General features: G+C 41.4%; 1 protein-coding gene across 1 annotated transcript; it reads left to right on the forward strand.

Annotated features, from left to right (window-relative positions):
• Window positions 1-4,422: 4,422 nt before the first annotated feature.
• LOC131306769 (uncharacterized) lies at window positions 4,423-8,836 on the forward strand. Its single transcript, XM_058333193.1, has 3 exons — window positions 4,423-4,513; window positions 4,723-5,044; window positions 8,794-8,836. Exons 1-3 carry the CDS (start codon window positions 4,423-4,425, stop codon window positions 8,834-8,836), a joined length of 456 nt encoding a protein of 151 aa, XP_058189176.1.
• The last annotated feature ends 3,290 nt before the right edge of the window (window positions 8,837-12,126 follow it).

Raw genomic sequence — 12,126 nt, forward strand, 5'->3', positions numbered from 1 at the left:
CCGTTAAGTCTAATATATAATTTTTCTTTATTGTAGATATGGATAGCCGTACCTTTGCTGCCCCGATCACAGTAGCAGATCTGTTATATTACAAGACCTTGCTAGCACCCAAGAGCCTCATTCCCATACCCCACCTGGGAGTCCGCGACCCCGAGACCAGTGACCAGTTATACGAGCTAGTTGTAATGACACCCTTTACCAATGAGGATCAAAACATGGCAGTCGACCCTCAGGACCCACAGCTTAGGAAGCTAGCCGAGAAGATTCGCCAAGAAGGAGAGCGTTGGCTCGAAATAAGAGAAAAGGAATGGATGGAGCAGTTGAGAGAGTTTTTCGAACTCATTCCACCTCGTCAGTAGAGTAGTAGTATTAGAATAAGATTCTGATAGCTTGAGTTGCCCTTGTGAGCACTAAGGCTAGAAGGACCATGTAGTAGGAATGTGTAGGATTGTTTCAACTTGTACTAGGAATCTTATCTTATTCGTCTTATAGTAGAACTCTATGCTTGTGATTGTAATATCTTGTTTATCTATGAGAAGCTTGCCTTGTTTTAAGAATACTGTTGCATATTATATGATAAATTGCGTTTAACTTCTAGAAAGATATACCATTTACAAAAGGAAAATTTTTAAGTAGACTAAAACCCCTTTTCAATTTCAAACGTAGATGGTGAATCGACGCATCAGATTAGGATACGAGAATTGAGAATCCTCTAACCCTCACCCCAATCTAACCCAAGTCATGCAAGCATTTGTAGCTGCTCTGAACGCCAACCGCCGAAACCAAAACCACGATGATGAACCTATTACCCAAACTCGAGCGATGAATGAATTTTGCAAACGCCGACCTCCGACCTTCAACGGGAGGCCACCGTGGCTGAAACATGGCTGAAAGAAGTCAAGGTGATCCTGGACACCTTGGAGATTACCCGAGATGGAGATCGTGTAGCCTTAGCCACATATCAGCTGAAAGGAGAAGCCTGCTACTGGTGGGATCTGATAGAGGCAACCCATGCCATAGCCACCATGACATTTGCCGAGTTTGAAACCCTGTTTCTCGATAAGTACTTTCCCATGCCTATTCGTTTGGCCAAGGAACAAGAGTTCCTAAACCTGAAACAAGGAACGATGACCGTTACCCAATACATGGCCAAATTCGAGGAATTGTCTCATTACGCCCAAACGGCCGTTGCAACTGAGGACAAGAAGGCGAGAAGGTTTGAGTGGGGGCTAACAACCGCTAGAAGAGCTGTGGAGGCTCAGGCTTTTCCCACCTATACCGGCATTGTGAAGTGTGCTCTTTGACTGGAGAGAGAGGAAAATGACTTCAAAACCCGATGGAGGAAAGCGACAGACAACACCGGCGGACCGATCCAAACTCAACCTTCCAACAACAACTGCGGACCCTACCCTACCAAACCCTTCACCCCGACCCAAGGCAATCAACCATGGAAAACGGCTGCATCAGGGCATGGTGGACCCCAGAGGGGCGGCCAAAACAAGGCATCAGTGCAATGCTTCAACTGTCAGTCCATGGGTCACTACAAGCGTAAATGCCCCCAACCCCAAAGAGAAAGGAATTGGAACTTTAGAGGCCAGAAAGCTCAACAGCCGAGACAAGCCGGATTTGGGAAGCAAAACCCCGGAGGCCCATCACAACAGCTGAATGGGCAGAACAAGGGGAAACAGCCCATGGGAGCACAGCAGAGCACTAGAGGGCGCATCTTCGCGCTACAATCAAAGGAGCAAGAGCAGGATCCCTCTGTGATCCAAGGTACGCTACTAGTATATAGTACCTGCGTGCAAGCATTATTTGACTCTGGAGCATCACATTCGTTTATATCTTCTGCTTGCGTAACTGCCCTAGCACTAGAAATAGAACCCTTAAGTACGAGTACGAAAGTTACATCGCCGTTGGGGGGGGAGTATAGCTGTCAATCTAGTGTGTAGCGGGTGCGAGATAGAAATAGCCAACCTACGTCTGACCTGCGACTCAGAGTGATCAACATAGCGGATTTCGACGTAATCCTTGGAATGGACTGGCTATCAGCTCACCGAGCGGTCATAGACTGCCATCAAAAGACAGTGATGGCTCATACCTCTGAAGGAACTCGTTTTCGATTTAAGGGGGATAGACAAATGGCAAGTTCAACGACGAAGAGATCCAGGTGGCAGAATCAACTGTTTGGATGGCTAGCTAGTCTCCAAATGGAAGAAACCGGCTGGATGGAATTGGGATTACCGCACATCGTTTGTGAGTATGCCGATGTTTTCCCTGAAGAACTTTCGGGTTTACCACCTCAAAGAGAGATAGACTTCTCTATAGAACTCTAACTGAGGATAGCACCAATCTCCATGGCACCGTACCGAATGGCCCTTGCAGAACTAAAGGAGCTCAAGACCCAATTGCAGGAGCTATTGGACAAAGGATTCATCAGACCAAGTACATCACCATGGGGAGCGCCGACATTGTTTGTGAAGAAGAAAGAAGGAACACTTCGACTATGTATCGACTATAGGAAGTTAAACCAAGTCACAGTTAAGAACCGATATCCATTGCTTAGGATTGATGACATGTTTGATCAATTAAGAAGAGCAACTTGCTTTTCTAAAATCGATCTCCGATTAGGCTACCATCAGTTAAGGATTCGGAACGAGGATATTGCCAAGATAGCATTTTGCACCAGATACGGACACTACGAGTTTGTAGTAATGCCGTTCAGATTGACCAATGCTCCCGGCAGTATTCATGTGTCTCATGAATAAGATTTTCCAACCCTACTTAGACAAATTTGTAGTGGTGTTCATTGATGACATCTTGATATACTCCGCCAACAAGAAGGAGCACGAGGAACACCTTCGGATAGTGCTACAAGTACTTCGAGATAGCCAACTCTTTGCCAAAGCGAGTAAATGCGAGTTTTGGCTAGAAGTGGTTAAGTTCTTAGGGCACGTAGTATCCAAGGATGGAATTGCAGTACGCGAGAGTAAGGTCGAAGCAGTGCTGAACTGGAAACAGCCAACCTCAGTGTTCGAGATTAGGAGTTTCCTAGGATTGGCTGGATATTACCGAAGATTCATACAGGATTTCTTAACCCTAGCCAAACCAATGACCAGGCTAACACAGAAAGGAGTGAAGCTGGATTGGAATGAAGCCTGTGGGAAGTCCTTCCAGGAACTGAAAAAGAGATTGACCAGTGCACCGATACTTATCATTCCCGAGCGGGGTGTAGATTATACGGTTTACTGCGATGCGTCAAGAGATGGCTTGGGATGCGTGCTCATGCAGAATGGAAAAGTTGTAGCCTACGGATCGCGACAACTTCGACCGCACAAGAGGAATTATCCTACTCACGACCTAGAATTGGCTGCAGTAGTATTCGCCCTCAAAACCTGGCGTTACTATCTGTGGGGAGAACAATTCGAAGTTTTTACCGACCACAAGAGCCTCAAATACCTTTTCACTCAGAAGGAGTTGAACCTGAGGCAGCATCGATGGATGGAATACTTGGAAGACTACAAGTTTACACTTCAGTATCACCCTGGCAAGGCCAATGTGGTAGCTGACGCTCTAAGCCGAAAGGATAGGGCACAGAAGGTCAAGACAGCTATTAAGGAATGGGAGATGGTGGATACTCTCAACGAGTTCAACTTGCGACCATCATCAAAAAATGGGAACGCTCGATTATACGCTCTAGTTGCGGAATTGGCACTTCACCGAGAAATCTTACTGGCCCAAACCTTTGAGCAGGATTGTGAGTTCATTCGGCATCGAATCCGAGAAGGAAAGGCGCTACCAGGATGGACAATCGAGAAGGATAAAAGCCTGAGATTCAAGGAAAAGGTGTTCGTACCTAATATTGGGACCTTTCGAGAAGCCATACTCCAAGAAGCTCACCATTCGAACTTCGCAGTACACCCTGGCGGTACAAAGATGTATCATGATTTGCGAATAACGTACTAGTGGGAAGGAATGAAGAAGGACGTAGCCCAATTTGTATCTACCTGCCTAGTGTGTCAACAAGTCAAGGCTGAGCATCAGAAACTGGGAGGAGATCTCCAACCTTTACCAATACCAACCTGGAAGTGGGAGCACATCTTAATGGACTTCGTGACTGGATTACCAAGATCCGCCAAGTCCAATACTGCTATATGGGTGATCGTGGATCGGCTTACCAAATCTGCGCATTTTCTGCCTGTTAAGATGACAGAGAACGTAGAACAACTGAGCCTACTGTACATTCGAGAGGTTGTACGTCTACATGGAGTATCTATCTCGATTGTATCTGATAGGGATCCATGTTTCGTATCACACTTTTGGAAAGGATTGCAGAAGGCATTGGGAACAGACGTAAGGCTTAGTACGACCTTCCACCCACAAACAGATGGACAAACAGAGAGGACTATTTAGACATTGGAAGACATGTTAAGAGCTTGTGCCTTAGATTTGTCAGGGAATTGGGAGCAGCACTTATCGTTGGTGGAGTTTGCCTACAACAACAGCTACCAAGCAAGTATCGAGATGGCACCGTACGAAGCTCTATACGGTCAACCCTATCGATCACCAGTATGCTAGATAGATGCTGGAGAGACGGGATTGATTGGACCTGACGTAGTACGGGATACCACGGAGAAAGTCAAGACCATAAGGCAAAGAATCCAGACTGCGCAAAGCTGACAGAAGAGTTATGCTGATAAAAAAGCCGACCATTAACCTTTGCAGTGGGAGATCATGTATTCTTGAAGATCAGACCGAAGAAAGGAGTTATCAGATTTGGGAAAAAGGGAAAGTTGTCCCCACGCTACATTGGACCTTTCGACATTGTGGAGAAAATCGGGAAGGTTGCGTATCGTCTAGTGCTGCCGCCACAGCTAGATAGAGTACATAACATGTTCCATGTTTCAATGCTCCGCAAGTATCTCGCATTGCCCACGCATGTCCTTAACTGGGAGGACCTCACCATCGAGGAGGATGCGACCTATGAGGAAGAACCAATAGAAATTCAGGACCAAAGTGAAAAGACAATCCGAAACAAGACCGTCAAGTTGGTACGAGTTTTGTGGAAGCACCGCGGTTCTGAAGAAACCACATGGGAAAGAGAAGAAACCATGAAGATGAATTACCCTCACCTGTTCAAATCCGAGCGTGCACCTAATTTCGAGGACGAAATTGTTTAAGGGGGATAGTTTGTAACGACTCTAAATTTTAATGAATAAAAAATTCATTTAAATTTCGTCATTTCTTTTTAATTTCATAATATTGCTTTTAATATTTCTTTTTAATTCCTATAATCCGTCATAATTAGATTTTAGCCTTTTAAAATTCGTTTCTTGATTAAAAGCCCTTGGCAAGTATAGTTAGCTTCTAACCAATTAGTTGAGAAAACCTAACTACCAATTCATCTAGTTACTTTCTCCTAACCTTATCTTTTAACCTTTACCCATTGGACAATAAAAGTTAGGGAAACTTTTATCCATTGGACACTACGAAACCTAGATTTTCCACCTAAGGTACCATTCTAGATTTATTGAAGTACATATATAAGATTATATATAGACTTATGTACTTCATAGATTTATATAAGCTTGCTTAAAGGACTTTAGTCCTTTCAAGATATTATTCTAGAATATATTACCTCACCCCTTTAACCATTGGTCAATACATGCTAGGGTAAACTTTACCCCTTGGATAATAAGGTTAGTTTACCAACAAGTACTAGAATTTTATTAAATAATCACTTTCTAGATTTTTCATGTGATTATATCCTTAAATATATATATATATATGTACCTTATAAATCTATTGCCCAAGATTTTCTAAAGATATTGTCATATATAGATATGTGTACTAAAGTACTCTAATATAATAATGTAATAGGAACATGTGCTTATTAGATTAGTTTATTAGGAAATATTGACCTTATAATTTTTTATTGGATACTTAGAAATCTTAGTTGATTACATATAATGTACTTCTTTATTTATATATATACTTGGTCATACATATATATACTCACACCTAGTACTAGAGAGAGAGAGAGTAGCCGAGAGAGGGAGAGAGAGAGAAGAGAGAGAAAAGTAAGGGAGAGATTTGAAGTGTACCTTGTCTTGATCTTCCATAATCTTCTTACACCCTTACAATCTATGGTTATACACTTCTCCAAGCAAAATCTATCTCCCATTATCCTTATATGTTATTTTAATCACTAAATCTATGTACAAACCCTACCTTCTTCCACAAGATCTTTCCAAACCAACCCTACAAGTACTAAATCTAGCCATACAAGCCTAGAACTAGGTGGGAGATGTACAAGCAACCCTTAACCTAACCTATCAAGCTTTCAATCAAGCTTGACAAGCGAAAAAAATCAAAGATATATATATATATATATATATATATATATATATATATATATATATATATATAGAGAGAGAGAGAGAGAGAGAGAGAGAGAGAGAGAGAGAGAGAGAGAGATATTTCGGGTGGGAGAGGGAGAGAGGAGAACCTTGGCCTATAAATAGCAAGCTCAGCCAAGTCATTTCTCACACCTTCACTCCTTGCTCCAACTTCTCTCTAGAAATTCTAAGTTCCAAAGTTCAAGTTTCTTTAAGTTCTTGAAGTTCTTGAGAGATACCACCAAACCACCTCCAAAAACCACCCCTAGAACTTTAAAGTAGCATAGTTTAGTTAGCAAAGTTGTTTATAGGAAGAGAAAATCCATCTCTCTTCCTTTTGAAGCACTTCAGAGCCGTTACGCCGCCGATTCGCAAAACCGACGACCTATTCTCAAAACCGACCAACCGCCAAGAAGAAAGGTAGAGTCCCTTGTCCACTAAACCCACGTATAGCATAGAACCGTATGTTGCAAAGTAGAATGCCCTTACTCCCTAGTTCAAGGCATAAAATAGAATATCCTTAACCGTTTTTCTCTAAGTAGATAAGGTTATCTGTCACTTATAATGTTTGGAATGCATGATAGTCAACAAACATATTTTTGCTAATGGAAGTATGAGCATGTATACGTGAATTGTTTGTATTATTTGTTGAATGATAAAGCATAAGTGATTTTCACTCCAAGGGCGTCCGTACATGTGGCGTTATGCTTTAAAGTTGTATTTGAGCATGATTAGTAATATAGAGTTGGATGATCTTGCTAGTTTAGTTTCAAGATTACAATGAATGATTTATGATTTTGTATGTGAAAAGTTCTACCACGGAGTCATTGCATGAAAACGTGACACGAAAATCGAGAAAGTTAGAGACATGACACCTAGGGTGTGGTTAATGAAAAGGCATGTTTTGGAAAGGAGAAATGTTTTGGAAACCGCAATATGGCCGGACATGGTAGCCCATTGTGTGGTGTGTGTTTTGTGTGCCAATGGGAACCTGGCGCGGCGGAACCATTGTGAGGATACTCGGGAGATCGGCGCGGCGGAACCGAGGTTGGGTGTGTAGCTTGGTTATCCGCGGAGAGGAGCCAATGCAAAGTTTTGTGTGCCAATGGAAACCCGACGCGGCGGAACCATTGCAAGGATACTCGGGAGACTGGCGCGGCGGAACCGAGGTTGGGTGTGTTAAAAACGATTTTGAAAATGTGATATGGTTATGAAATGTGGAAAATGGTGACACGGTCTGCGAGGAGTCGAGTAGGAGAAACTCGTAAAATAATGTACACCAATGTTAGTTTGGATAATGAATGTGGATGTGTCATTGTTGACTGTTTTGTCAAATATGTATGAACTATGAGGAAATCATTGAATTTATGATCATTTGTTCGTAAGTTTAAGGGCTATAGGTTATGGGTTATTCTATTGAGCTTTTGTAGCTCACGGTGTTACCTTTGGTGACCCTGACATATTATATTGGTGGCGACGCCGATATAATGTGTCAGATCTTATAGATGAACAGGGTGAACTCTACACCTTGGAAGTCTTTAGAGCCGAGGAGCTGACCAAGATGGAGGAACAGGCGGAGCAGTAGATAGGAACCCTAGTTCCCTCCCTTATTTGAATTAAAGTACTTGTTTTAGGATTATGATGTAATATTGAGCCAGACTCCATTTAATTTTCAATGAAGTTATCCTTTTAACGTTCCCAAAATTCGGGGCGTTACATGTGCATATTCTCCTTGATTTCCAAAACAAGAATAGTCAATCTTTAATGTATCTTTTATTGGCTAATTACTTTCAGCCAAAGACACATATTTGCTTCTTTCCCTTTACGTTTCTTTATGCAAGCCTTGGTAAAATTATCACCGTGAGAGATTTATATACTCCTTTCAGCATATCAAGAGTCCCCGAGCATTGAGATTCACAGCGGAAATTATCTGGTCATGACTCAAACAATGTGTTCACTCAATGGATTAACACCTGCCGACGTTCCCTCATCTCTCCTCCATTATGAGTCTGCAAATTGGAAATTCAATGATACTTATCCGGAAGAATGGCGCCAAAATATCCGCTATCTTTTGGAACAGCATTACTTGACTGACAGAACTGAAGACTCTTCTGGAAGCAGTAGATCAGATAATCCAGAGTGACAATCACGTGCTCATGCCAGCTGTCTCTTTTGTGTGGTGTTAAATAAAGTGTAATAGTGTTGTCCTTTTTTCCAGAGAGGGTGAAATTATTAGTGTTTACTATTGAGTACAGTGCTTGTAAATTATTAGTCTGTAATAATGATAGTACATAAACTAGGCTTATAAAGTCCATGATTGAATAGTGTTTTGTCAGATAATTGGCGTAGCACCAATTATATGTAGCACTATTCCTTGATGTCATGCATGATGTATCAGGTTGCCTCCTTACGCCTATAAAAGGAGAGCATCCCCTCTGTAAGAAACCAAGTCAGTTGAAGTTTGTTAGTGTTTGCAATAATATTCCAGTCTCTTGTGTTCTTATAATTCCTTGTTGTGTTCTCTCTACGATCCTAACCTACTTTGTGTTTGTACCCACTTCGTGTCTGTAAACTTACCAAATTATGTCTCAAAAAGGGTAGGAATTGTGTTGAGTTGAAATCCCAATATACTTCTTTCCTTTGAGCAAAACAATCAAATCTCAAGCTTTCTTTATTTCTTCCTTTCCTTGCTTACAGAGTAAAGAAAAAAAACCGGATTTCCTTTCTTACGAGCTCCACCAGCAGCATATAAATAAGTGCTTTGGGGTACGAAGGAACTCACCCTTTTTCTCAATCACACGTTCTCGTCTGTTATTGTCCAGAAGGCTATAGAGAAGTCAGAGGATTCGAGTCTTGTGCCTTAAAGGTGAGGCTCTTCCCTATTCTCATTGGTTTTGTTTCTTGCCCGTAGTAAACACGTATCTGCTCCCCTTCAAACACATGTATTATATACCCAGGTTAGAAAAAGGAGCTTCTGCATAGTAATTGTACATGTTTGTCTTTATCTTTATCTTTTTTTGTATGTTAATTGTGCATGTTTGTCTTTGTCTTTATCTTTTTTTGTATGTATAATGAGGATTGAATTCCAATTTGTGGGGACACCTTGACTTATGCAGGGAATCCTTCCATGCTAACACGAACCCTTGTCTTCTTATCATCATTAGGACTTCATGCATTGTTTTTCAAAATTGACCCGAGACCCCTTTTTTTTATTTGTTAACAAAGTAGTTCATGAAGCCGTCCCTACGCTCTTTGCTTCCAGTTCCTGCTACCAGCAAATCAGGTAAAAAAACTCCACATGCTCTTGGCCTATTTGACATCACCCCTTGTATTGTATTGTGTTTTTTTTTTTTTTTGGAATCTTGTTATATTATGATCACAGTGAGATGATGGGCGGGTTTCTCCACTTTGTATATGCTGCCTTCATGTTACTTTGATGCTACTCATGTCTTGGGAAGGACTTCGAACGGTGGGAGAGCCTCTATGCTTTGCGTATGCCGTCCCTGTGTTGCCTCGACACGCTCCTTTATGGGAAAGACTTCCAACTGTGAGAGGGCCTCTGCGTTTTGTGCATGCTGTCCCTATGTTTTTTTTTTTTTTTTGTGGGTAAAATAGCTTGAAATTAAAAAGAGGCTAACCGAATATACAGCCTATAAGGGGCATACCCCAGGAGGAAAAGAAAAGAAAAGAAAAAAACAGTGATAACCTACGCCAAATGGCTACATAGGACTAGGAGCAATACAAACATCTGTTTCCTATCCAACTAACAGAGGGAGACAAAACATATGGCAAAAGAATTACACATGGTGTAACCTGATTGATAGGAAAGGAGCCAACATGACAATAAATGCAGGCATCAGACATATTACTATTGAGATCCAATTAAATATACTTCTTGAACATTTGAAAGCATCAATTGATTTCTGAAATCTGTCCAAAATACATAATCACGTGGGACAATGGGAGACTTCCACCTCTTGACGACGATGCAATTCTCCTTTGCTGGACAGTAGTTTGTTGACAGCAGCAGCAGAAGCCGTAGTAGCATCAACATATCAGTTGCATTAACAACAGTTTGCTGGACACCAGCATAGGAAACAGAGTACAGTAGTAGCCGTAACCCAAGAAAACTGCAGTAGCAGTTGCAGAAGCAGCCATAGACAGACCATCTTAGCTTGAACATCTACCAAAATAGAAAATTAAAACAGAACAGGTTGCTGATAGCAGAATCAGTAGCTTGAACTCCATGATCTTAAGAGTTAACTCAAACTGATCTCAAAATAGAAAACCATCTGGAAAGCCTCAAACAGGACTTCCAATTCCAGAACAGAACAAAACAGGAGCTGAAACCTTAACAAACAGAACATAAAGGTAGCAGCAACATCCATTCAATTCCACATGAGAGGTCATCTGCTCAAGAGCTTCATCTACAGATCTTATCACTTCACTGAATGTCCATGGTGATACCAACAATGTCCATTCCGGCCATTTCACCACTCCGGTCTTAGCCGAATGGTGATACCCGATGTATCATATTATCGTTGTATCCATAATTTCAAACAATCATTCATTTCCCATATCATTATAAACAATCAAACATATCATATCTCAACTAATATGCAAGCTCACACCTCTTTCTCAGGTACATCACTACATCCTATACGGCGTTCCAACCCATAAGTAACTCTATAACATTCTACCTTCTAGTACCGATACTTAAATCACAGATGATAAACGCCATTGAAAACTCATAGCTTAACAAATCAAGAGGACAAGAGATCTTACTAGACATGCTCACATCCACCCATAATACTCACCATGACACTCCAAATAGCCTACGGTATTCCTGTTTAACCTTACGGTACATTTTCCATCTACAACAATGCTAAAACTACATCCTATAAGTGTCTCGGGATCGGAAACATCAATGAGTCAGTAGAGATCGAGCAATCGAGTTTAGAGATGGTTTAAAGACATTTAAGGGATGTTAGAAGTGACCGGGGGTCAAAACAATTGAAGTGGGATCAGTAGGAGCAAAACTGTCCCATAAGCTCCTGGTATCGATACAGCAACCAAATCAAGAATTCTGATGCTACTGGATTCAAAATAAGGAAATGGTATCGATACAGCAAAAAGCTTGTATCGAAACGGTAATGTTATGAGCAGCGATTTCTGCAGATTTTCAAGAATGAAACCCCAACAACAACCAACAATCTAAAGCACGATCAAGGTGCAATTTCAATACATAAACACATAACAAGTGCAAGAAATCCCTACCTCGATTATCAAGCCGGAACCAAGGAGATTGAACAAGCCCTAGCTTCCAAAATCGGCACCGAGAGCAATACACCTCCACCGAGCTATAACCAACGAAGCACAAGCCCAAAAACACACGTAGATGATGGATTGAAGGTTGAAATGTGAAGGTTTAGAGGTTGATTGGTGAGTTTTGAGCTCAAAGGAGAGAGAGAGAGAGAGGTTTTCTATCCTCTACACACAGACACACACACCCTAAATATGCTAGGACATACACGAATCACACTTACACTCCCTCAATTTCCAATTCCATCATTCAAGCCCCAAATCATATAAACTCAAAAGATTCCCCATTTATTCGATATTCTAACATTAATAAAAACATTAAACAAATTCCAAAAATACGGGTCTCTACATTTTATCTACCAAGTTCTTATGACAATTCCCATCAGGGCATGCGTGGTCTCCAAATTTT

The sequence above is a fragment of the Rhododendron vialii genome, chromosome 11a (assembly GCF_030253575.1).
Source record: "Rhododendron vialii isolate Sample 1 chromosome 11a, ASM3025357v1".
Lineage (NCBI taxonomy): Eukaryota > Viridiplantae > Streptophyta > Magnoliopsida > Ericales > Ericaceae > Rhododendron > Rhododendron vialii.

Bases quoted from the DNA above. Each gene is read 5' to 3' on its own strand.
- LOC131306769 (XM_058333193.1), top strand. From the start codon at position 4,423: ATGTTAAGAGCTTGTGCCTTAGATTTGTCAGGGAATTGGGAGCAGCAC. The intron at 4,514-4,722 runs GTATCGAGATGG...TAACCTTTGCAG, and splicing joins CAACAACAGCTACCAAGCAA to TGGGAGATCATGTATTCTTG. The intron at 5,045-8,793 runs GTTGGTACGAGT...ATGATGTATCAG, and splicing joins ATCCGAAACAAGACCGTCAA to GTTGCCTCCTTACGCCTATA.